This window comes from Rhinolophus sinicus, chromosome 2 (genome assembly GCF_057876585.1).
Source record: "Rhinolophus sinicus isolate RSI-liver-muscle chromosome 2, RSI-T2T, whole genome shotgun sequence".
Taxonomy (NCBI): Eukaryota; Metazoa; Chordata; class Mammalia; order Chiroptera; family Rhinolophidae; genus Rhinolophus; species Rhinolophus sinicus.
In genome coordinates this window covers 30,660,567-30,686,786 of record NC_142502.1, presented here as the reverse complement: position 1 = coordinate 30,686,786, position 26,220 = coordinate 30,660,567, and the positions used below count along the sequence as shown (strand labels likewise).

General features: G+C 38.1%; 1 protein-coding gene and 1 long non-coding RNA gene across 8 annotated transcripts in view; one reads left to right on the top strand and one right to left on the bottom strand.

The window, feature by feature from the left end:
* The window catches only part of LAMA2 (laminin subunit alpha 2), a 521,442-nt gene that overhangs the window by 492,474 nt on the left and 2,748 nt on the right, over positions 1-26,220 (top strand). For all 7 annotated transcript variants that reach the window (XM_074333566.2, XM_074333563.2, XM_088795458.1 and 4 more), the window contains 8 exons: positions 1,461-1,609; positions 6,499-6,675; positions 6,933-7,098; positions 15,861-15,973; positions 16,339-16,528; positions 18,469-18,624; positions 20,033-20,186; positions 24,495-24,625. In XM_074333566.2, the coding sequence (XP_074189667.2) occupies positions 1,461-1,609; positions 6,499-6,675; positions 6,933-7,098; positions 15,861-15,973; positions 16,339-16,528; positions 18,469-18,624; positions 20,033-20,186; positions 24,495-24,625 (1,236 nt within the window). The remainder of the gene's footprint in view (positions 1-1,460; positions 1,610-6,498; positions 6,676-6,932; positions 7,099-15,860; positions 15,974-16,338; positions 16,529-18,468; positions 18,625-20,032; positions 20,187-24,494; positions 24,626-26,220) is intronic.
* Positions 22,060-25,952, bottom strand: LOC148758759 (uncharacterized). The gene is made up of 3 exons (XR_016020185.1): positions 25,814-25,952; positions 22,624-22,688; positions 22,060-22,193 (listed from the first exon to the last, which is right to left on the bottom strand). It is a non-coding gene; the product is annotated as an uncharacterized LOC148758759 (long non-coding RNA).

Here is a 26,220-nt window from a genome sequence, read left to right as displayed (position 1 = left end):
ATCTTTTTTGAAGAGTAGAGGGAGAGGTGTTATTTTATCTCATTCTTTACTGCATATAAGCACTGAATACATATAAAATATAAATGCTGTCCTAAATTCTTTATCTTTTAATCCTAAAAGATAAAATTGTTTTCTCGCTCTTCCAAATCATAAGCTAATTATAGTAAGAGAACCAAGATCGTACATTCTGAAATAGATTTCCACTAAAGGATATTTATTTCCTAGGTCATTATCAAATAATTAAGCACCAACTATTGGGTCCCAATTTCTTTTCATCAGGACTAAATAAACTTGAATGGCCAGCTTTCAGGATAGTTCTTAATATAGAACATGATCCTATTAAAATGAGACAATATTAAGTACGATAGCACAAAGTAAATTAGAAATAACATGTTAATGTTTCAACATTCTAATGATAATGAACACTGAGCTTTTAAAATCTCATAGTAAATACTGTCTGAAAGAGGAAACAATGGTAAATAGTTTATGTCTGTTATAGAATCAATGCTGATTAAACTGACATATTTTTCAAACTCACAGTTTTGATACCCATTGGGTTATTTATGATTATGTTCTGCTAAAAGGGTTTGAGACATCAATCAATCAATCAGCTAAGAAAAATTTTAATTGAATGAGTAGTTTGCAGTGGCACCTTTGATGGATGGTGAGCACTAATCCAATCTTGTGGACATTTTGTGTTGGACACACGGCTACAGACAATTTAGTAAATCAGTGGAGACATGATGTTTGATTGAAACCATCTCCATCACCGCAGGTGACTCGTGGAAGATTATTGTGCAGCGGTGCCCCTGTGTTCATCAGAAAGGGAGCACACGTGGAATCAGCTTTGGGACCAGGACTGCATTCAAGCTCCCTGGGGTTCATAATCTGATCTCAGAGCCACACTGGTTGCTATAGTAACAGTAGCAAGAAGAAAGCAGGCATGTTTGTGGATGAAAAATTGTCTTCCTTCCTTTCTCAATGAGGGAGACATGTTACCTGTTGGTGATAGTAATCAATTCCACCAGCTTAGAGAACAAACTAAACTCTAAGTACTCAAAATGCCATGAGGTTGGGAGTCAGACCTGATTTCCAGAAGCTGGCTGTCCACTTGTGAATCTGAGGGAGAGGGATTTTGTGGATACCCTTTGTTTTCTGATGGGTTTTATGAGTGAGAAACTCAACACAAGCCCAGCTGTTACCTTCAGCCTCGCAAATCTGCTTTGCAGAGACTGCGATATTACTACACCCACTTTTCACATCATCTAATAAGCAAAAATGGTAAATGATTGAAAAGCTATTTCCAGCTGCCTTCAGTATTCTGTTTAAGAAAATGTTGAGTCTTAACTTCTCGGGTAAGATCTCAGAGCCAATAAATCTGCAGTTCTGTCAGAGAACCTCTAATGCTAAGTCATAGAGGAGACTCCTCTCTAATCTTGAATAACCCTTTGCTATTGCAGGCCTATTACGCGATATTCCTGAACAAGGGCCGTCTGGAAGTGCATCTCTCCACAGGCGGACGAACAATGAGGAAAATTGTTGTCAAACCAGAGCCAAGTCTGTTTCACGATGGGAGAGAACATTCCGTTCACGTAGAGAGAACTAGAGGGTAACAATAGCGCTAGAGAACTTACTGTCATAACTAACATGTTCTCCTTTGCAGCATTCGTCTCTGACTGGGCCTTTGTGTGGATGGACATATGATGCGTCGCCAAACTATCAAATAGCTTAATTTCTTCTCCTTTGTACTTCATCCTTCAGAAACCTCATTTACCTGGGCCCTTAGGAGTTCTACTCTTAACATTTTTATTCAGTGCAGTTCTCCTTTGCACCTTGGGGAAAAAGCAAATGCATCCTCTGAAGCTATAGATAAGAAAAATCTTTCCTCTGCACCTCTCAAATATTCTCTTCTCAAATAAGGTATGCACATAATGAAACACACAGAATAGCTCAGCTGGAGCCAGCAGCCTTTGGCAGCTGCTAGTTCATTCAGGTTCCAAAGCAGTGATGGCAGCTGCTTAGAAACCTGTCACAGATACAGAGCGTAGCAGCAGCTGCAGGACCTCCTGAGCCCTGGTGTGTGCATTCCTCCTCCCTGTCCCCCTCCGAGGTGTGCAGGGTCCCTGCAGAGTGGCTTCATGAAGGAGCAGAGTTGAGGGAGGGAAGGGAAAGGCTGCTGTCCTGCCATCATTGCACGCAGGCTGCCTCTGCGAGAGCACTGGCATCCCAGCCCTGAGCCGGGGAGTTGGCTATAATCGTGTTATAAACTGACACTCATTCCTTTGGAATGCTTTAAACTTAGTGTATTAGGAAAGTCGTCTGTATTTTTCATCCAAATGTTATATGACAACTCAGAGAGGTAATCAGTTTAAAAGGACAATTAGAGAAAAAGAAAACAGAAGCCCAGAGACTTCAGACCTCCAAACCGGCAATCCAGTTATTAGACTGATGACCCAGAAAAGAACTGGAAACCAAATCTGATGGAACCTCAGAACACAGACAATACTTTAAATACAACGACTGTGTGGGCTCTGTAGCAATAATTTAAGTAAGCAGATGTTATTCTATAATTAAAGATTATCTAATTTTCTAATGATCCTCTTGTGCGGAAAACAGTTTCGATAAGTATTAAGAATTCCTTGTCTTCTAAGTAAATGAGAAAGCTTTCCTTGGCTTATTTTATTATTATTATTATTATTATTATTATTATTATTATTATTATTATATAGAGCCTTAGGTGGTGGGCCGAATTGATACTAAGCATTATTGCAGAAGTCTACTAACTGAGATGTTTAGAAACCATGATTAAGACAATGAGGGATCGATATTTGGACAAACTAAGAACTTTTACCAATACCCAGAAAATCATAGTAGTGGTCTCTGAGGAGAAATGCAAACTGAACTTTCTCATTTGGGAATGCTCTAGAATATTGATTTTGCATGTCTAGACTACGTTTCAGGTCCTTTGCCAAACTTTAATCCTTCTTATTGTGGGGAGGACATTTTAAAGTCTTTAAACTTCAAAGAATTTTAATAAGTAAATGCAGATTTGGGGAGTATACTTGCCCCAAAATCATCCAAAATATGTTATTGTGTAGAGAAAGGATTCTGACATCCCAAAATGCATTGTGACGTTGTGCAAAGGTGTCCTTTTAACAGGTGTTTCTTCAAGAAGGGTATTTTAGTATGTCAACCTCACAGCTGTTGCCCATCAATCCAACCTTTATTTGATTAAGCTCAGTGGACAATACATCACTGAAAGCTGATCACTCAGTTAATTGGCCATATACACAAACAGTTTTGCCATTCGCTGTTAATTAAAGAATAATGTATTAGACATATTAGTACATAGTCACTGAACTCTGGCAAAGCAAAAACACATTTGCTACCATAATGTCTCATTCAGCACTCTAAAAGTAAAAAAAAAAAAAAAAAATCACCTATTCTTTCAACAAGTGCTACAATTCACTGATTGACCAGAGATTGCTAACGACCCTCAGAACTTCACACAGAAACATTTTTAATGTTCCATACCTATTCTATGGCATGCTCTGTGTCAAATACTAGAGAAAGATTAGGTCCTGTAATCATTTTAAATGTATGTGAGATCTGTATTAATATCCTTTCGGATTAGTATATATTAACTTAATGTACCCAAAATCACATAACTAGTAAATAACAGAGACAGGATTGAAACCCAGATATATATGACATGTCCATCTGTGCTCACCAACTCTTTGTTCTTACTTTTTTTGTGTGACCTCAAAGATTTGTACTAATTCATGGCAATTATGATACTCCTATTACTTAGGAAATATTTGCTTTCTCCCAACACATTTCAGACCATGAATCTCAATTATCATTTCTTTTCCTAAAACCACCTCACAAAATCATTGGATTTTTACCAAATTGAGAGGCAAACTTTTCAAGATTGTACTTGGCCTTTTGTCTCCCCCTCTGCCTCTCTTTACCCCTCCTCCTTTAGTCTCTCCCCTTTTCTATCCCTTCACCTACAAGAATCTCACCTTATTTACTTTAATATCTAATGATGTGGTCCTCCTGTTACTCCAGCTTCTATAGCTGCTTTGCTCTCTGATCCTTCTCCTGCAGTCCACGGAAGTGGCCAGTGGTTCTAACTGGACCAAAACATTTAATCCTAAGAACCTGGAGTAGATGCTTTGGCAAGTGGGTTTTTCTCCTCTGTGAGAGCGTTCTTCTTACAGGTATAAAATAAGGCTAAAATCCGCAGTTAGATATTTCAGGAATAATTTGGGGTTTCAGAATGGGATTATGATTTGAATACTGCAACACAGATAATTCTTTCTTACTATCCAAAATGCATTCAATGAAAAAAGTTTCCAATGTTGTTTTTCATGTAAATTACAAATGTCAGGGTAGGGTTTTTCTCTTAATGCTTTCTTCCGTATATATAATCCAATCGTTGGTGATTTGAAAAAAAAAACAAAAAAAATCTTAGACCAATATTTCAAACAAACAAGAAACAGAAACTCTAAAAATCAACCATTGAAACTGTAAAAAAATACAGCTGACTTTTCATAATACCAATAATAATGTAATGTTTATGATAGTGCTTTTTGCACATAGTAGGTCCTCAGTAAAGAGTTATTGAGTAGCTACTTGAAAAAAGGAAGCATACCAGAATCATAACAGATATATTGGTAATGTCCCTCTTTACAAAAGAATTAAATAAATGAATCTAGATTTGATGCTCCCTGAGTAGAAAATACAAGCAGGCTTTAGCAATAGTCTTCTAGCAATACTGTTATTAAGTAATAGAATCTCAGTACAATCCCTTAATTAACGTTTGCCACTGTTTAAACTGTTTTAACTTTGCTTTATAAATGAGTGAAATGAGACTGAGCAAGATTAAGTAACTGGCCCAAGTTCACACAGCTAGTAAGTTTACATACTAATACTTAATTCCAGTCTGTTCCTTCTGAAAGCCTATGGTAACGCAGTGTCTCCACCCTGTGATCTAATAAGAAAGGAACACTATTATGGTCCTTCGGGCACAACCAGACTAGAGTGTCTAGGTCAGAGAGAAAATGGCCTCTGGCTCTTTAAAAATTCTAATGAAGAGCAAAGGTTTGCTCTCCTTGGACAATCTTTAACAGTGGTTTAAACCTCTCATGAAAACCCTTAATAACAACGCTATATTTTGTTAGTAAGAGGGTGTTTGTAGCAAAAGAAAATAAGGTACTGTGGTGGGGAATGGGGGGAAGGACTTCTCAGTGAGTCACATATACTCAGAAGTGAGTGGTTTTCTAAAAGTCTCATAAAACCACCAACATTTAGCAATGAGGTTTAATCTCCTGAATTTTGTCAACAGACTCTTCCAGAGTCTGGTAAAAAAAAAAAAAAAAAAAAAAAAGCAGTAAGTCATTTCCCCCTGTTTTTCCTTTGAAAATAAATTCAACCTGCCTCTTCTATACCCCTGAACAGTGACATTTCTGAGCCACAACACAATCCATTTGTTGTTCCATTCTCTTACATTTGAATTGTCCCAAAGTGAACCAGTTGCTCAGTGCCCTTTCAAAGCATCTTTGCCCTAGTTTATTGTTTCTAGTTCTACATGTGTTTTTTGTTTCTTATAAAATCATATAAAGGTGGCATTTTAGGACTGAGCATTCAACCTAGATACTTTGGTTCTCTCCCCAGATGTAAAGTTATTTTTCAACCATCCATTTATGATCCTTGGGCTAGTAACTAATAGTTATGAGTAATAGCCTCATGCTGACTGTTGGGACTAAAGTTCAAAACCTGCTTCTAGAACACAAGAGAAGATGCCCTTGGTCATTTTCATCATCAGAACTCTTTGTCTCCTTCTGATTCTTTGCCCCAGGATCCAAAGATTGTTGTGAATAAATACCCGTGAGGTTCTCATTTAGTGGTGCAGGAGTTATCTCTCATAAGCAAATTAGGAAAATTAACACAACAGCCACTAAGGAAAATCATTGCCAAGAACAATCAGTGTGGTGTTCTATTCAAAAGCCAGCAGCTACATTCTTTATAAAATGTCCTGTAAGTGTTTGCTGTTGATTCCTGCAGTCTAAGCTCTCAGGAGTACAGTTTGTCCCCTAGCAAGAAGATAATAGCTAGCACAAACCGAGAAATAAAGAGCCAAACGGAAAGTGGCCCCATGCTGTGCTAAACCCACTGAGCCTTATCCGATTAGACATTACTACACAGTACAAAAGCCTCACTCATGTGCTCGGCTGTTCGCCACTGTTGTCAACTCCTCCACAGGCCAATGTTGCAGCTACACCATTGCCTCCTTTCAGTAAACGCTCAGGGAGGCAGAGGGACAAAATGCCGAGAAACAATATCGTTTGTTTAATGGAGAATACCTAATCATCAAATCTGGGCTCACTACAGAGCCGAAGGAGGGCGGGGTGAGGGATGGCACGAAAGAGTTTGATTTCCAATTGTATTGGATGCTACGTGTTTCATACTTGTTTATTTTAAATGTTTTATCAGCATCTTTACTGTTCAAGTCGATGAAGACAGAAGGCATATGCAAAACCTGACAGTAGAACAGGCGATTGAAGTTAAAAAGCTTTTCGTTGGGGGTGCTCCACCTGAATTTCAACCTTCCCCACTCAGAAATATTCCTCCTTTTGCAGGCTGTATATGGAACCTTGTTATTAACTCTGTGTAAGTGAATCTCCTTGCTACGGTTTTTTGGTTGTTTTTTGTTTGTTTGTTTGTTTGTTTGTTTGGGATCACTGTTGCATCTGCACTATCTAAAACCATGGGGGAAGGAAACAATGAAGGACTTCAAGTTAGATTTAGAAGATTTCACTGCTGGCCTTTAAAAAGGGGGTGGGGGGGCACTTAATTTAATTGTACAGAAGCAAGATAATACAAAATAAGAAAAACAACAAAATACTTACATGTGATTATTCCATTAGCCCCATGGACTTTGCACAGCCTGTATCCTTCAAAAATGCAGACATTGGTCGCTGTACCTATCAGAAACCCCATGAGCGTGAAGATGGAGCTGTTCCAGCTGAAATAGTTACCCAGCCACAGCCAGTTCCCACCCCAGCCATCCCAGCACCCACCCCGGTGGCACATGTAAGTGTTTATAGCCCATTGCTCTCTAAGTTTTACCTCACATTTTTAGTCCTTTTAAGAAGGAAGATTATTCAGAATATCTACTATTCTCTAAGTGCTAGAAGTAGAGGATAGGTAGCCTGTCTGTAAAAACCTATTATCTTTACATCTTCCTCAGACTGCTTTCCTTTGTATTTATCTGTCCTTTAATTTTCCTGTTTATAAAATGGCACGTTTTCAGTTGAAAAGTTAGAAAGCACAGAAATGTCTTCAGAATCAAGAATAAAATCCACCTATAATACCGCCACACAGAGGCAACTGTATTTGCATTTTACACAGTAGATGTCATACACAATTTGGTATTTTGCTTTTAAAAACGGGTAATACATAATTAAAAATGTTTCTAAACATCATGTAAATATGTGTGTCTAATATGACTATATATGTGTGTGTGCAGATATGTATGTAAGTAAACACACACACGTACAGAGACACAAGAAATATTCCAGAGTATGGGAGGGAGTGTATCCTTGCTTAGGGCACGGGCTCCAGAGTCACACTGCCTGGGTTCAAATCTCAGCGTTGTAACCTACTGTCTATGAATTTGGGAAAGCTACTTAGCCAGTCTCTTCTTCAGTTTCCTCATCTGTACAATGAGGATATTAACAATAGCTATGCCAAAGAGTTATGAGAATTTAAAAAGAAATCATTTGTTAAATGTCTAGCATATACTAAGCATTTAATAAATGGCATGGTTTTTATCGATTAATGATCATAATGACCGCTTTTAAGTGCTTACTAAATGCCATCCACTGACTAAACAATTCCCATTGAATATGTAATTCTCATAACAACTCTGTCAAATATATATAATCTCGCTTTGAACTGAGCTGATAAGAATTAGCTAATCTAAGTAACTCACCCACTGACAACCAGTAAATGGCAGGATAAGAATTTTAATCTAGTGGGTCTGACTCTAGAGTCTGGCTTCTTACCGTTGCAACTCTCTGCCTTTGCAATGTGTTTTACTTCCTCCCCATTATGGGCCACTTCAGAGTGTTTCCAGTTTTTCACTGTTAGAAACTATATTTTGTTGAACACTCTGTACAACATACACTCTCACCTTTTCTGATTATTTTTTTAAAAAATAGATTCTTAGATGGGAAATTATGAGGCCAAATGATAAATATGTCTGAGGTTCTCAACACAGATACCTGAACTGCTTTTTATAAAGGTTATACCAATTTACATTCTCACCGTCAGTGTATCCAAGAGGGTGGATCTCACTACGCTCTTGACAACACAGTCCTCATATTTATAATGCTTGCCAATTGATGGTTGAATTGTCTTGAGTACAGATTTTCAGAATTCTTGAATATTTTATTCTTTTCCTTAGTTTCCGTGATGGAATTGGTACTTCTGTAGAGCAGTGGGCTCCTTGTCACTAGAAATATTTATTAAATGAGAAACCTCATAACCATCTTTCAGGAAAATCAGTCATTTACTCCCAGTATCATTTCGTCCTCTGTAAAACATGGATATTATACCTACCTCACCTACCTGTAAAAATCAAATGAGATAGTGTATGTGCAAGTCCTTTGAAAATGGGAAGAAGCATACACGCATAGCTACTGAGGAATTCCTGCATTTACTGAGTAACTGGTTTGCATCCAATACTCTGCTGAGCAGTTTATATCCATTATTTCCTTTGATCCCCACAAGCTACTAATTGTTTGATTTAGTTTATTTATATTGTTGGATGTACTATTAGCTCCATTCCACTGAAGAAGATAGTTATGATCACACAACACAACTAGCAAGTGGAAAGTCATCAGTTCTCCTAAGACATCCCTGACATCGACCACATGGATTTTAGAATGTTCCCTAAGCTCTTGCATAAGGTACCTCCTGCTAGATATTTCCCCAGCAAAGGAAAGGTTAACGATCCTCCTTCTCTTCTCTCTTGTATCCCTTCGTCTGTTCCCTAGGCTCAAGATGCGTTCACAATTGAAGAATTCAGAAACATCATGGATTAAATAATTTTTTTGACCTTGAATCCAAATACCCACTTATAAAGCTGATTCTATATGAAAATAGATCCTAAGTTCTGAACAACTAATGTAGAATTATACATTACAGTTGGCAGAAGCCCTAGAGAGCATCAGGTCCAATCGCCATCTTATACATGAAGCTTTTTATGTGATACTTGATGTGGACTTGCAGCCTTTGCTTGAACACCTCACGGACAAGAATTCCCAGTGTTATGATGAGCCAGGCTCTCGTTGTTACAAAGCCATTGGTTATAATAACGTAAAAGTGTATACCTGAAACCTCAATGGAATGATTATGTTTCTGAAACCAAACACATTAATATCTTCTCTGTCGAACATCCCTTGAAGGATTTGAAAATACCTACGTCTTCTCCTTCCCGAACCCAAATATTCCATTATCTCAAGCATTCGTTTTATGACCTAAATTTCTAATTCCCGTATCCCCTGATCAATGAAAAATCCCTTTGAAAATATGGCACCATTCCAAGCTACTGAAAATGGAGTGCCCAGTTCTGGGGACAGCAGGACACCTCCTTCCATGGTCTGTCATCACATTCTATTAATACACCTGAGAATGTGGTAATGTTTTAAACAGACGTATCACGCTATTAGTTTACCATATTCAGTCAACCAAAACCTTGATGGCCTTGTGTCAGTCGAACTTCTCTTGGATCAGGGCTTTCAGCCAGTCTGTGTTGAATTGGTATGGTTTATTGGTGGGGAACCCTGCCAGTCCCCAGTGATCACCTTTCTTTTCTAAGTGCCCATAAGAACTTTGGTTTTTTTAGCGAATCTCAATGATATCCCTCTGTGGTTTCTAAAGATCACATTTTTCCTTTTTTCTGAAAATATAGATGCTTGCCCATCTGGGACTAGAGATTTTCACTTATTTAGGTTTTCTTATAAACATCTTTTCTCATTCCAGTTTCCATTTTCTCCCACCAGTGTATGTTCTAACTTTTCTAAAACAGAACATTCCACTTAGTAGACCAGATAAAAGCAAAAGAGAAGTTGAGTAGCAAGCCTGCGGGTTGGTGTAGAAAGACTTCAGAACATTAGAGCTAGAAGAGACTTTAAAGATTCTGACTCTTAATTTCCATGTGAAGAAAGGAATCCCTAGAACTTAGAGCATGGTCAAAGGTTTTACAAATTATAGATAGTTGGCCCTATAACTCAGACGTCTAAATTCTAACTGCTATCTCCCCTTGTCTTGAACATGGTAATTATTTATGACTGTATGGTCAGAATCATTTTAAAACTTTCCATCTCTATAGAGTTACTTGTATTCAGAGTTTCAGATCTATGGAATTATACATATCGTCTCTTTTAATTTAATTTCTTTCTCTTGGTTTTCATCTTTTTTTTGTGGAGAGGAGTACATATCTGTGTTTTAAAGATGATTAAACCTTAAAGGTTTGACTCTTTTGTAACAAATATTTGTTAAGAGCCTACTAAATCCAAAGGTGAATAAAACAGCATCATTACTACCCTGAGGTGGGGGGGGGGGGGCGGGGGGACAGAGACAGAAGCTGAGAGGCAGAGAGAGTAGAGAAAGCAGATATTAACATAAATCACACAGTGGGCAAATATGTGTGGAGGTCAGTCAGGATAAGTGCTGAGTGGGTTGCAAAAAGAACCCACTAGCTTTCAAGATTGAAAACTGGAAGCGCGGTGGGGCTTACCATTAAACTCCATCCAAACAAAATGGTTAGCAGTACCTGGCACTGTGAAAACAGATCCATCAAATGCAAAGTTTAATGTCCCCACACTCTTACACTGAAAAATATTTGAACTGAAACAATATAAATTAATGATGACATACTTATGACATTATGGTAAGTGTGGAAAACACTTTTTCATCAGAATTTAGACTTTAAAGAATATATTTAAAAATTAAGACTTACGAGTTAATTCCTGAAGTGGTAACATGCCTGTATATGAGTCTCGTATTTGTTTTAGCACAGTTGACAGAAATGATCTCCTGTTCTCAGGTTCCTTCAGTTTCCTCTTTACACCATCACTCCCCTCCTACCAGCAACTTGAAGCATAAGGACAATTTCTGGACTCCGGGGAAATTTAAGAATATCTTGAGAAATCCCTGCTCTTTGAAATGAATTATGTCAATCCTACTATTAATACATGGCAGAACATCATAGATCAGAGAGCATTTTGTGCATATTATTATTTCTTTTGACAGTGTGGTAACATTTTCTCTTTATACTTCTCTCTTATTGATTAATCCATTTACATCTGAGTAAACCATTTCCACATATTCCACTTGTGGCTATTTCTCATGGAGGATGGTGAGAGGTGGGAGTAAATAAGAATCTGGACTTCCGGTATTACAGATATTGGTTGAAATGTGACAAATTCTCTGCAAGTATATACAGTATTTATACCAACCCTTTATGTCAAACATGGCCTGCATGGATTTGTAACCAGCAAGTTGACTGCGGTTTTTTTTCACTTGAATTTTATTAGAAAGTTGAACTTAGAACCTCAAAGTTTAGAAATGTGAATGCTAAGTAGAGCAATATAAGTACCATGAAGAGTCCTTGTGCTATTAGGGCTCTTCGGGAGTTGGAGGAAAGCAGTGATCAAAGAAGGAAAGAATACACCCAAAGAAAGCTATTTACTAGCCTTAATGCTAAAATTTTAAAAGCTAAGTGCAGTCCGGACTGAAGGATAAATCAATTGGATACTGGTCTGTATTTAAAGGGGAAACACACATTTTTCCATACTGCAAGCAATCTCTATTCAGGCCTTAGTGTGTAAATGTTACTGCAAATGCCCAATACTTACCAAAAGAGCTCATGTGCAGAAAGTTAACGTAATTCAGTTTCTCAATAAACAGTTTGAGTAGGGATTTTATATTTCAGAACATGAAAGTCAGCGCTGCAAAAAGTATCTTCCACTCAGTATTCATCCATATAGAAGAGCATCACAAAGAAACACCCAACTTCTCAGATGTGATTTTAGCCCACATTTGTTACAAAGGTTACTGACTCATGAAAGAAGAAAATGATGCCATTTTTTTATAATCATTTGTCACTGGGTGCTTTCAAGAACAAAGATGCCAGTTATGATAAATGCAATTTAAATCTCTGCTCTGTACCAATCTAAATCCAAGGAAGGCTTATTCACCAGTCATATGCTATCCTGAAGCCAATAACTCATTTCCAAATGTCAGCCAACAACCAGCAGTTGGAAATGACCGCAGCTTTATCCTGACCTGAAATTAAATGAGTAACAGTGGGAGGATGAAAAAGTTCTCACTTCATCGCTAATCAGCTGCACTATCCACTTTCATAAACATGACTTTAGGAAGCATGGCTTCCTTCAGAATCCTCTCCAAACACGCACTGTTCTACCCATCATAGGCACCGCCGCATTTAGAATCCCCACCCCAGCCCTGTCTGCCCACCACTTGTCACCGGCCAAGCAGAGGCAAGTAGATAGCAAGCACATTGTCCTTTCAAATCACATTTTCCTCATATGTACTTGTAGTACTTTAGACTTCCCACAAGGTGGCAGGATTGTAACATGTTGAGATTGATGAACCTCTAGTGAGAGGATTTATTATTATTGTTGTTGTTTTAACACAGTTCAGAGATCAGTGTTTCCAAAATATCCCAGGTAGAATATCACATCTATGAAGAGTATGCCTCCCCTCAAGCTCACATTAGCTTGGAGGAAGAAGATTCATCTGTCAACAACCATTCTTAAAAGGTTCCTAAAAATTAGACACTTCCTCCTACCCCTCTTTCTTAGCTTAGATTTCCATGGGAAGCAGGATTGAAAACATCCTTAATGACAAGATCATTTTTCTTCTTGGGCAAACTACAAGACACGTTCTGTTCCATCGCACATGTTCCCCCTTTAAAATGTTAGAAGGAAAAAAGACTCTTGAGAGGCAGGGTGAGCAGCTCCACCCTCTGAGGAGCCTGAGGAAGGAGGAGAGTGCAGCGCAGCAGGCAGATCTCTAGAAACACTGCTGTCCCTGGTTTCAGATTCACCCGGGGGGAAGCGCTACATAGCTGACGGGATCTGGTCCCATCCTCCTTTAACCAAGTGAGAGGAGAGATCCAGACTTGCACCAAAAACATTACCAGAGGTTGGAGAATTGTCTTCCCATCTAAATCCTGGAGTAGATACATATAAACCCTCTTATACTGGCACTTCTCAGTCCTCTTCCAACTGCCAATTTTATAAAGGGGGGTGATAGAAGCTTTATTAGAGCAATATCCACAATACCCATCCCGTTGCTAATTGATGGTAGTATAAACATCAATTTGGGTGTCCGTAACCAACAGTGAATTTAGCATATTGGCTTCATACTTTGAGGTTACCTAGTAGCAGAGAGGTCCGTTTGTGATATCACTCTTTTCTATAATGCTGGTCAAGCTGACAATTTTGTTAGCTACTGTTTCCATCTTGCTTCTCAAGAGCTGCCTGCTGCTAAAGTGAAGCAGAAGCCCCTCCAGAAGGTGCTCTTCTTCCTGAGTTGCAAGTGGGTGTGTCATGTACAAAGTCTTTGTCCTTTTCTAGTCAAAGGGGTTCCTAAAATAATGGAAGCAGGGCCTTTTTCATCTATTAGGTTGATTCAAAAGTAATTGCGGTTTTAAAGGTTAAAAAAAAATTGCAAAAACCGCAATTACTTTTGCACCAATCTAATAGAAAGTCTGACAGTATGTGACAGAGAACTGCTGCTCAGCTCAGGACCAGTGTTGGAAATACCTGTCCAGTCTGCCAGAAAGCAAGGTTATCGTGGTGTTCAGGCCACGATACCCCAAACATATAAGGACCAAAGCTCTCCAGGACAAACAGCTGCTATCAACGTAATACTTAATCTGTGTAACTGCCACTTTGATTATTTAAAAATTGTATGAGCAAAATTATTTTCTTTACATGTAGTAAGTAGATGAAGGACCACAATGGTAACAACATAGAAATAACATGCTGATAGTTTTCTTTTAGGCTCTACATTATTGTTCCTTAATTCCTCAGCGTCCATTGACCTTTTCAACTCCTGTTTTCAGAGTTGAATGTTTTTGAGATGTTTTAGCCCTATTCTGCCCCTGATGGACTCACACCCAGCAGGTAGGATTGTCAGAGATTTCTGAGGAGGGCTGCAAGCTACTTATGTTTGTTGCGATGGTTCTCTGTACAGAAAAATACCGTCAGAGGTTGAAAAATGATCCCAATTCTATAATAGCATCATTGAAGACTGAGACACTAAGCTACCAAAGCCTTTCTAGCTGGGCTCTTTTTGCAGGCAGTGGAATAAGAAAGGTGCTGCCTGTTTATTCCAAGCGAGACCATTCAGCTATGTGAATAATTAGCATTTTCCTGTTCTACCTACCCACTGGGTTTTTGCATATCTATGTGAATTGCAGCAACACTCTGCTCTTTGTAACTGACCATCTCCTGGAAAGCAAGGAGGGGAATACTATTTCCATGAAAACCAATTTTATAGCCTTTCAAAACACTTAAAGCCTTTTACCTGCTGTGGCAGAGTACTCCATTTGACTAAGCTCAAGAGAAAAGAGCAAGGCTTTTCCTAATCAAGTAAAAATTTCCTGTGTGCTGATGAGTCATCTCCGAGGTACACTATTTGGAAAGAACATTCTGCATTGAACCTGTGCTGAGTCAGTGCTCACTGGGCAGTGGCCCACCCAGCGCTATTAAGTGCAGATCTTAAAAACAGATGTGTTGTTGAGAGTGTGCAGCGTATTTATTTTCTCATGTACTGCGTGTTGTGAAAGACTTTCTGAGCAGCTTGTATATCGGGCTATTTTGTGAAAAGAGAAAACAGAGAAAGGAATTGTGGCTTGGTAATTGGAGGAGCCTTGATTATCTATTGAGCTGAGGGTTACAACAGTAGCCAATATGGGCCACCCAGACAAGACTGGCTATATAATTTGCAGGATCCAGAGCAAAATGAAAATGCAGGGCCTCTTGTTCAAAAAATTACTAAGAATTTCAAGATGGTGACATCAGAGTCTTAAACCTAGTGACTGCACAGGTAGCAAGACCCTCACGCTAGCCTTACACCAAGCTCTCCCTTATAAGCACCCCAGGAAGTTGATCTTTGAACAGTGGCAGTTGAAATGATGTGTGGTGAGTTACATTTTTTTTTTCAATGTGCTGGGTTGCTTAGCAACTGCCTAAGGACCTGAATGGGCTGACTTGCAAGTTTAGATACACCATCTTGAAGGTCTAAATTCATGGAAACCTTCTAGTACACTGATAATTTTCAAGAAAAAGTAATATAGTGAGGGAAATGGGGAGGGCAAGAAGGAACACATTTTTCTCCTCTTATAACCCAGTGGCTAGCTTGTCATTTTCCCCGTTCAATCTTCTAAGAATAAAATTCTTCATAAGTGAAGTAAGTGTGAAAAGGAAATACCAGCTTTGTCAGAAATATATTTTTAAAATTTTTTTTTTCCTTAGAGGATAATGAAAACATGAATTAATGAATATTTTTTGGCACACTCATTTGGTGATTCAAGGGTGGAACATAAGAAAATTGACTCACTCTCACTGAACATTTAATAATAAGTACCTACTATGTAGTAGAATACCGTGATGAATAAGAGACAGTTTTTATTCTTAAGGACCTTAAATAAGATTATGTGAGCACCTTAAACTGTAAGAAACAATTAGACAGTAGCATTACATTTTTAATGAATGGAGTCCATAATCTCTCTTTCTCTCCTTGGTATTTTACAGGGTCCTTGTGCTGTAGAATCAGAGCCAGCTCTTTTGATCGGGAGCAAGCAGTTCGGGCTCTCAAAAAACAGTCACATTGCAATTGCATTTGATGACACCAAAGTTAAAAACCGGTGTGTATTATTCTGAGATATGAGACAAGAACTGACAAATGGAAGTACCAAGCATTTGCATTTATTCAAGTTTAATCAACTACATTTATTAATAAATGAGCTGAGTTTTCTTCCTTTCTTTCTTTCTTCTTTCTTTCTTTCTTTCTTTCTTTTTTTTTTAATTCACTGAGTACAGTATAGAACAGAATTATGTTTATCTGAGCCTGAGGAACCCAGTTTGCAAGATTAGGAGACCTGGAAAGTGGTGATCTCAGGAAATGTTTAACTGTCCTGAATGAAAATTCATCCATGATGAGATGCCATTCTATCTTAGAACAAGAATGCTCTGATTCTTCTGTTTTACTTTGAGTGCTTTTATTTCACAGCCTCACAATTGAATTTGAAGTGCGAACCGAAGCTGAATCAGGCTTGCTTTTCTACATGGCTCGGATCAATCATGCTGATTTTGCTACAGTTCAGCTGAGAAACGGATTTCCCTACTTCAGTTATGACTTGGGAAGTGGTGACACCAACACCATGATTCCCACCAAAATCAATGATGGCCAGTGGCACAAGGTAAGTCCCCAGGATATTGGCCGTACCCTACATGGCAGGTACTTGATGGCAGCCGTCCGCATTGCCGTGGTGCCAGTATGTCTTGCCCGTGCAGACACTGACCTGGTGCTACTGGAATGTGTCCCAGGCTGAAAATAAAGCAAGTGCCATATACAACTGCCAGCCTTGGAAATGTGATCAGACCTAGGTAGGTTTATATTTGGCCCCTTACATGCCTCATCGTGGTACTTATGAGATTCCATCATTGCTATACAGCTGTGCTTCCCAAACATCTTCCACAAATGAGGGCCAGGTAGTTGAAGACATTCTCGCTACTCTAAGTGGGAAACATAAAGTGTGTGGATTATACAGCTCTATGAATTCAATTTGAAAGAATAATATTTTTCTGAGGTTTTATTTTTCTACTGTTAAGATGCTAAAATGGCATCTCTTTTATGAAATTATATTTGACAAACTTAAAAGCTGTCAATACTAAAATGTTCCTTAAGACTTACCCTCCCATCCTACCCCATACTGGTCTGTAAAAGCCAAGAGTATGGGAATCTGTTATATCGTGTTTAAGGGGCTCCAGGGCATCATTTACACTGACAGTCATTTGGAACAACTTCTAAAACACTGGCCTTCCACACAGAAAATGATACTATTATGGGCACAGAAGGCTCATCTGCCAGCTTACTGTCCTCTTTGGCATGACCACAAGTAGATAATATACTGCCTGATTAAAACGAATACTCAGAGTCTGTTTCTGCACCTGTGATGGCCTAGTAAATAAAGCCTCCCTAGGTAGACCAATAAAATGGTTAATTTTTAGATTATATTATTAGATGTTATATTTTATATATTGACCTACGTGGACTTGTTAAATGCTCACTTAACATTTTGTATGATTAGCATATCATACAAAAAGCCAAAGAACCTAAAAATATATAATAAAAATGCAATGTCAACCAATTTGTTATCTTGGAAATAAAAAAATGGAATCTTTATGTCTGCTTGGGAGCTTATGACTAGCAAGTACTGATCTTTATAAAGGCTCTCTCCTTAAGGTTATTCATGTCTCTGGCTAAGAGAATGATAGATATGACACTTGAGAAGAAGTTGGGCCACAGTGAGTCTGGGCTTAAAAAAGAAAGTTGAAATACTATAAGAAGTCAAAATAAAGAGGGATGTTATTTTTGAAGGGTTATAAACATTATTTCCCAAGCCAGAATACATAAGTACAAAATGAGATCTTACATTCTTCTAATTCTGATGTAGATTCATTTTTAAGGGATCATTGTACTCCAGCATTCACAGGGTTACACGCTCCTTTTCCTAAATTCAGACTCAAGGTTTATGCTCAAGCCAGTCTTCACACCCCTTATTTCACTCTATCCCAGAAGATAATTCACTCCACTGCTGCAATTTCAGCACCCGTCAGCTTTCCATCTTCCTCCCTGACTTTGTACTAATCAGCTGCTGCAGAAACAGCAAAGTAGCCTGGATGTGCTGCCCTTCCTCCTGCTTGAGAAGTGCCTGTTAGGCAGAGGGATGTACCATATCTGAAATTGTGTTGGGGAGACCAGACTTTGCTCAATCAAACTAATGCACTTCTAAAAACGGACATGAATTTTGCAGCCCACTTAATCATGACAGGGCTCTCAATCTGCCCAGTTCCTTACAACATGTTCACTTGGCAATCTATAGAAGAGTCTTCAATCTAAAACTCACCCGGGAAGACTTTGTACTTTTCCAGAGATGGCACTAATGGAAAAAACAGAGTTCGAGCTATCCTGTAAAATAGGTTTAACCTCACTTATATGATGAGCTTAGTACATACTAGGCACTCAGTAAGCTACTTGGCTTTTCCTAAGGAATATCCTAAAAGTTATTATTTCTCATACTCTGCATATTAAAATTTATCCATGATTGGCATTAATAGCTCCTCTTATTTTTTGTAGATTAAAATTACACGAGTTAAGCAAGAAGGAACTCTTTACGTAGATGATGCCTCCAACAAAACCATCAGTCCCAAGAAAGCTGATATCCTGGATGTTGTGGGAATGTTGTATGTTGGTGGGCTACCCATCAACTATACTACCCGAAGAATTGGTCCAGTAAGTGTCTCATTTGTTTCTTTGTGGCCTAAATAACTGGCTCAGTCATGTATGTATTTTGAATTATTAGGCGACATTGGCCCGTGACCACTTATAACTGGATAGAAAATCATCTTTTCTGAGAAGTGACAGAGGGTCTTCTAGACAGATTTGACTATGAGAGGCAATGTCTCAGAGCAGCATGGACCCTGGAGCTAGACTCCCTCGGTTTGAATACCTACTTCATTATGGACTAGCTGTGTGATCTTAAGCAAGTTACCTAGTCTTTCTTTGACAGAGTTCCCTCTTTTGTACAATAGGGTAATATTAATATCAAACAAACAAGGTTGCTGTAAAGATTAAATGAGGTAATATATTTAATGTGCTAGAAGAGTACCAAGCATATAGAAAGCACTGAACAATGAAGATGATGATAATAATGGTGTTGATAGTATTTAGAACCAGAGATTTAGCAAATATTGGAGATGTGGTATTTATAGTACAGTTACCCAATACTGGATTCAGAATTTAAAGTCCTCACAATTTGGTAAATCAATATTCACAAAATAATTTTTTTGTCAGACCATGTGTCCTGGTTTGCTTTAGAAAGCATTATTGTAAGAAGCATAAGGGATTTGTGTTTTTAAAGAACACACTACATACAAGTGTGATCCATTTCTATAACCAAATCGGAACACATAATAATGTAGAGTTGTTCCTCATCAAAGACATTTGTTAATCACAGTCATAATTCTCAGGATTTGGCTCCTCTAATGGATGACCTGTATCACTTTCCTTTCATAGATACTGGATATGCTACCTAGGCCTGGCAAAGTGAGAGTCTCTGAAATGAGAGTGGCAAGAGTGATTAACTTGCATCCTAAAAACAGATGAAATATAATGGAGCAGAGTATGACTGATTTATTTCTATAGTCCCGAAACATTGAATGTTTTATATAAACTTTCAAGTTTCATGTGTATATGTGTTTTCTTAGGAAAGGGTCCCACTGCTCTCATAAGATTTTTATGAAGAAGAAACACTGAACCAAACCTCTTATCTTTTCAAATAGAATTTGAATATAGATTATGACAAAATGTGTATATAGTAAGGTTAAAAAACTATTAACAGAAATGTAAGAGACTAATTAAAACTTAGGATACCCGTGTGGGCCCACAGCTCTGCGCAGAATTTAGAATATCAGAACGGTCAGATTCTAGGCTCAATACATCCTAGCTGAGAAGCACAGCACGATGCTCTGTGCCCATGCTGTGAAGCCTGGGTGAGAGTGCAGATTGAGACAGTTGGAGATACTTGAAGACAAATGGCTGCTGATTCCACGCTTAGAGCACCCCACAAATGATTGCACTCCATATAAAGGCAAAGTTTTGCTAACACCTGATATCTGTTTCTTCTGATCTGAAATAATAGGTGACCTATAGCATTGATGGCTGTATCAGGAATCTTCAGATGGCAGAGGCCCCTGCTGACCTTGAACAGCCAACCTCCAGCTTCCATGTTGGAACATGTTTTGCAAATGCTCAGAAAGGAACATATTTTGATGGAACAGGTTTTGCCAAAGCAGGTGAGGTGCTTCCATTTCCTTCCTGTTGAATACTAACTAGGTACAAATATTAACTTCCTGCTTGAGTAGAAGAATGAATGTCCCTGGGTCCTAAACCAGTATCTTTTATTTAAGCCATAAATAAAAACATGCAGAAGTAATTTTAAAAATGCCTCTTACCGATTAATGTATTAATGATTCTGATAAGACCTAATAGAAGAAGTAAACTAAAAATCTATTTGGAGAGTTTATTTCATCTTCTTCCCTGGAGATCAATAAAAGCAAAATAAATTAATTCTGCAAGAAGGTTCATAAGTTTATACTATGTAATTTATCTACTTTCCAATTTTCCCTGTCTACCTTTCTGGAAATGAGATAACATTTTTCTTTGTTTCTCCCCTTCAATTCTTTGCAGCGCTCCATTTCTTGATCTCTTCTCACACACACACAACACATACACACATTGGAGATGAAGACTGGCACCTCTCCCTGACTTTAAGTATTATCTTCTCCTTTCCAATGAACATTTCCTGTGTAAAGTCACTGAGCGTGAATGAACAATTTAGGAAGACAAATATGAATAAAACGTATATATAATAATAAAGAATCTGACATGTACATACTTTAAGATAGAGTACTCAGTCCCATGCTTACCACAGACACATGCATTTACTCGTTAGGAAAAACAATAATGAGCACATAATAAATATATAGACGTCATTATGGGCAACAGAAGTAAGTAAGATGTTTCTTCCTTCAAGAATATCCTATCAAGTTTACAGCCACCTTCGGGATTCAGAAGAATTTTGAATAAACTTCAAAGTTTTGAATTTTACTTATAAAAAAAGAATACTATCAACGGATAAGATTCTGGACTTTTCATTTTCCTGTGGGAGGCACTGGGTTGAGAGGAGCGTGGCCATCTTCTCTCCCGCCATGGCGTATGCTCGTCCATGGATATCGGTGTACTCTGAAAAGCGGGAATCATCCGGCAAAAATGCGACTTCATCTGCTGTGTTACAGCCTCCCATTCAACCAGATGTTGTGAACTTTGTTCACACTAACTCGCACAGAAATAATAGACAGTCCTGTGCTGTCAGTGAATTAGCAGGTCCTCAAACCAGTGCTGGGTCGGCAGGTATGGGCAGAGCAGTGGCTCGGATTCCCAGAGTTCAAGGTGGTGAGCCTCATCATTCTGGCCAGGGTGATTTTGGCAGTATGTGTCATGGAGGCCACGTGTTTGCACCAACCAAAGCCTGGCACTGTTGGCACCGCAGAGTGAACAAAATACAGACGCCACATGCCATCTGCTCTGCCTTGGCTGCCTCAGCCTTACCAGCACTGGTCATGTCTAAAGGTCATCGTATTGAGGAAGTTCTTGAACTTCCTTTGGTGGTTGAAGATAAAGTTGGAGGCTAACAAGAAGACCAAGAAGGCTGTTTTGCTTCTTAAGAAACTTAAGGCCTGGAATGATATCCACAGGTCTGTGCCTCTCAGCGAATGAGAGCTGGCAAGGGCAAAATGAGAAACGATGGTCGTATCCAGCACGGGGGACCTTGCATTATCTATAATGAGAAGAATGGCGTCATCAAAGCCTTTGGAAACATCCGTGGAATTACTCTGCTTAATGGAAGCAACTTGTTCCTGGTGGGTATGTGGGCCGTTTCTGTATTTGGACTGAAAGTGCTTTCTGCAAGTTAGATGTAAAGCTGCCTTGGTGTAAAGCTGCCTCCCTCAAGAGTAACTACAAGTTTCTCCTGCACAAGATGCTCAGTACAGACCTTAGCAGAATCTTGAAAAGCCCAGCGACCCAAAGAACCCTCTGTGCACCACGCAAGAGAATTTGTCAGAGTCCTGAAGAAGAGTCCACTGAAAAACCTGAAATTCATGTTGAAGTAAACTCAGATGCAAAACCCATGCACCAGAACACCATTCTTCACCAGGCCAGGAACCACAAGCTCCAGGTGGATAAATCAGCAGCAGCGCTTGAAGCCAAATCCCATGAGGAGGGGGTTCTGGGCAAGAAGCCTGTGGTAGGGAAGAAAGGAAAGAAGGTTGTTGGCACTACGAAACAGTAGAAGCCATCAGTGGCAGAAAAAGCTGCAGCTACCAAGAAACCAGCAGCTGAGAAGAAGCCAGTAGAAAAGAAACCCACCATAGAAGAAAAGAAACCTGCAGCATAAACTGAAATTTGTTTATTCCGTAAAAGTCAAATCACTATGGACAACTAGTCTTCAAAACCTGATCAAAAAAAAAAAAAAAGAAAAATAGGTAGGATTCTGTATGCTTAGAAATCACAAGAAAACAAGTAAAAAATGAATAAAAACTATAAAAGACACACAAGCAAGGTTCTGTGACTATTTAGAAGAAAGATTAATTTTGGTTGGGGAAATCAGGAAAAGTTTTATGGCAAAATCAACATTTGTGTGAGAATTTAAAAGATGCGTTGAACACTTACAGGCCTAAATTGTCAGAGGCAGAAGAGCAGGGCCTTCTAACAAAGAGCATAAGTGGAAACGTCACCTATACAAAAGCAGAAAACAGAAAAAACACAGGATATGCTAAATATTAAAACATTGGGCATTAAAATGAACCCCAAATTCCATGTGCTATAAAAATCCAAAACCTTCCCCAAGATTTCCACAAATTCACAGATGGCTAGCATTCTCTTGGTCAAATTTGATGGCAAGTTTCAGCTTTAGTTTCTGCTTTTAGATTGACTTGCCATCCTGCCTGAGCTCTTTTTGTTCTGGATCACACTGGACCAGAAAATTAGCCACTTCCCCAGTCTCAAACAACTCCTGACATCCCCTCAACACACAGTGTAATACAATCTACAAAAGACTTGAGTGGTCGGTGGAGGTTGTCCCTGGAAAACATACAACTTCAGTTTAAACTCTTGATATATTTGTCCTTAAAAGTTTTCCCACCACCCGGTTACTCCCTCTGTCCTCAGCTGAACTGCCTCATGTTCCTCCCTTCTCCTTATTTCTCTCTTTCAGGACCAGAAACAAGGTCTTCCTATTTTATTTTGCAGAACAACTCAGCCTTTTCTACCGTTTAGTCTTAATATCCATTCTAAACCCACCTTTGCCCATCCAAACCCATCAATGTTCTCAGTAAGAACAAAAAGTCTTTCACAAAATAGGCTCCACTCTTCATTGAAGACAGTTGTGGTTACACATAGCATTTATTTCTTCCTAATAAATAGATGACATGGAGAAACTTTCCATGAGTTCTTCCCTAATACTCCGTGCAGTTGATAGATGGTCTAGTCTGGTTTTAATGAATCACTTTGTTTCTAAGAGGCATGTCTTAAATACTTGCTAAAAGATTAAGTAAACCAATGAATCAAATACAGAAAATTATAAAGAAAAGACTTAACTAGGTGAGAAAGGAAAGTCTGTTTATGTCCCAGAATCTCCTCCTTCAAAATTGTGCTTGCAATTCCTATCCTTATAAATAAAAGGTCTGGGACCTTTTGAGCCCTTTCAGATCTTTGTGGCACCATTTAGGGTGGCCCAGTGAAATTTTCATGAATAATTACTGAAATGCTTGACTTAATCCAACAGTTAAAACTGCTAATATAATCATACCTAGACCTGAGATTCTTTGAGTCAGTGTCAGTGTGTGTTCATTCATTCATTTATTCAACATGTATATAGTAAACCTCCACTACCATGTTTCCCTGAAAATAAGACCTAGCCAGACCATCAGCTCTAATGCATTTTTGAAGCAAAGATTAATATAAGACCCGGTCTTATTTTAATATAAGACCAGATATAATGTGATGTGATGTGATGTGATGTGATGTGATGTGATGTGATGTGATGTGATGTGATATAATACTAGGTATAATATAATATAATATACTAAATATAATACTGGGTATAATATAATATAATATAATATAATATAATATAATATAATACCGGGTCTTATATAATATATAAGACCGGGTCTTATATGAATTTTTGCTCCAAAAGACACATTAGAGCTCATGGTCTGGCTAGGTCTTATTTTCGGGGCAACACGGTGTGTGCCAGATACTTTGGTAAGCACAGGGATAAAATGGTGAGCAATATAGAAAAAGTCATCGGCCTCACAGAACTTACATTCTAGGAGGGAAGACAGCCAAGAAAATAAGCAATAAATATAAAGTGTATTATATAATATAATAGTGGCAATATAGGCCATATGAGAGTCTGGAACGTATAGTTATTATAATTGACTAACATCTGAATTGAAATCTAATAAAACCATTGCATTATAAAAAATTGAATTAGCAATCCCTAAACTCTAATATGTATTTTAATTCTCATTTTGCAGTTGGTGGGTTCAAAGTGGGATTGGACCTTCTTGTCGAATTTGAATTCCGTACGACTAGAACCACTGGAGTTCTCCTGGGAATCAGCAGCCAAAAGATGGATGGACTGGGTATTGAAATGATTGATGAAAAGGTGAGCATCAGCCGTCTAAATATTGCTGATCTCTTCATGATATTGTTGTTCATGTGTAGAAATTCTATCTTGAAGCTTTGCTGTATTCTTTTTGGGAGAAAGCTCGATTGTATCTTTTCATCCTTCTGGATTATCCCAATTTATGTATATTTTCAACACACTTATTCTGTAGACCAGTATAAACTTTCAATAAGCTAATAATACCACATAATACTATGTAAGCCAATTGTGTTGATTAATAATGGACCAAATAGTTTTAGATCTCAAGCTCTTACTGTGTTACTAAAAGTACACTGTTATTCTCCTCTTTACGGATACACAGTCTATGAAACTCTTTATTCCAGTGGAGGGAAAAGGAGGGGTCTTGGATTGTCTGAAAATCAGTCTTTGCCTCTTATAATAATAAGTGGCTAGCTGACATATTGGCTTTTCAATTTTTATTTAAAAGCATCCAGATACCATTTCAAAAAATAGGACATTTATAACAAATTTATATTGGTATAATATATTTGGTCAATTTGCTTACAATGGATAATCTAATTCTAAACACCATTTTGGTCCCTGGCTGCCTAGGAGCAGCCACTTGCAGTGGAATGACCTGTCTATATACACTTTTGTGCTGTAGGGAGCAGGTAAAAAGAAGAAGGTAAAGCAAGAAATATCACATGTTTGCTTTCTGGCTGTTAAATAGGAATCATACGGCAACTGTGTTCATATTTCCACTTGTAAGCTATTGTTGCCTCCCAAGAAGAAATACCACACAGTGACCTAAAATATGCTTCCCTTTGCCGCCTCCCTCCCTCCTCTCAGTCTTCAAACCATGTCAAAGGCAATAAAGCAAAAAGATCCAGGAGCACGGAGAAAAAAGGGGGAACAAATAAGCAACACTTAATAGTTTTGCCAGATTTTCAAAACACACTTTCCCTACATCTTGTTGGAATAAGCTTCGTTTCATCACCTGCTTATAACCACGGTTACTATCAATTTGTCAGTGTATCAAGTTCCTTTATGATGCATGTGGATTTCTTACCAAACTCCTTTTATATGAAAAATCCTGGTATTACAAACTCTACCCAGTATAGTAAAATCTTAACTAATATTTACATTACTGTATAGTTTACAAACTTTTCACATATTTACTTGTACTTTCAATCTTTTTTTTACAACCGCTATTTCTTATTTTTTTACCTTGTCAAATGTGTTGCCAGATTGACTGTTTTTAATGTTTCGATATGTTTCTTTTCTTCATCAGCTTCAAAAGAATTCTGTCATCTCAAATTTCAGGGGCTGTTCCATATTACTGAAAACAGATTTTTCTCATTTAGACAAGAACTTCCAATCTAAGTTCTTCATTGTTGTTATTTAACCGGCCTTCTGGCTCAAAGTCTTTGGCACCTGAGACATGAAGCCGGCCCAAAAAAGTAATTTATGTAACTCGCAATCCTGTATATAAAATGGAAACCATAAAGGAAAAAAAAACAAAAAAACATATGATTAAAACATCAAAAGCTTAAATTGAAAAAAAAAAAATAATAAATAACCCTTTAAAATGAATTTGTAAGCCAAATTAATGAATCACTCTAAACAACATCTTT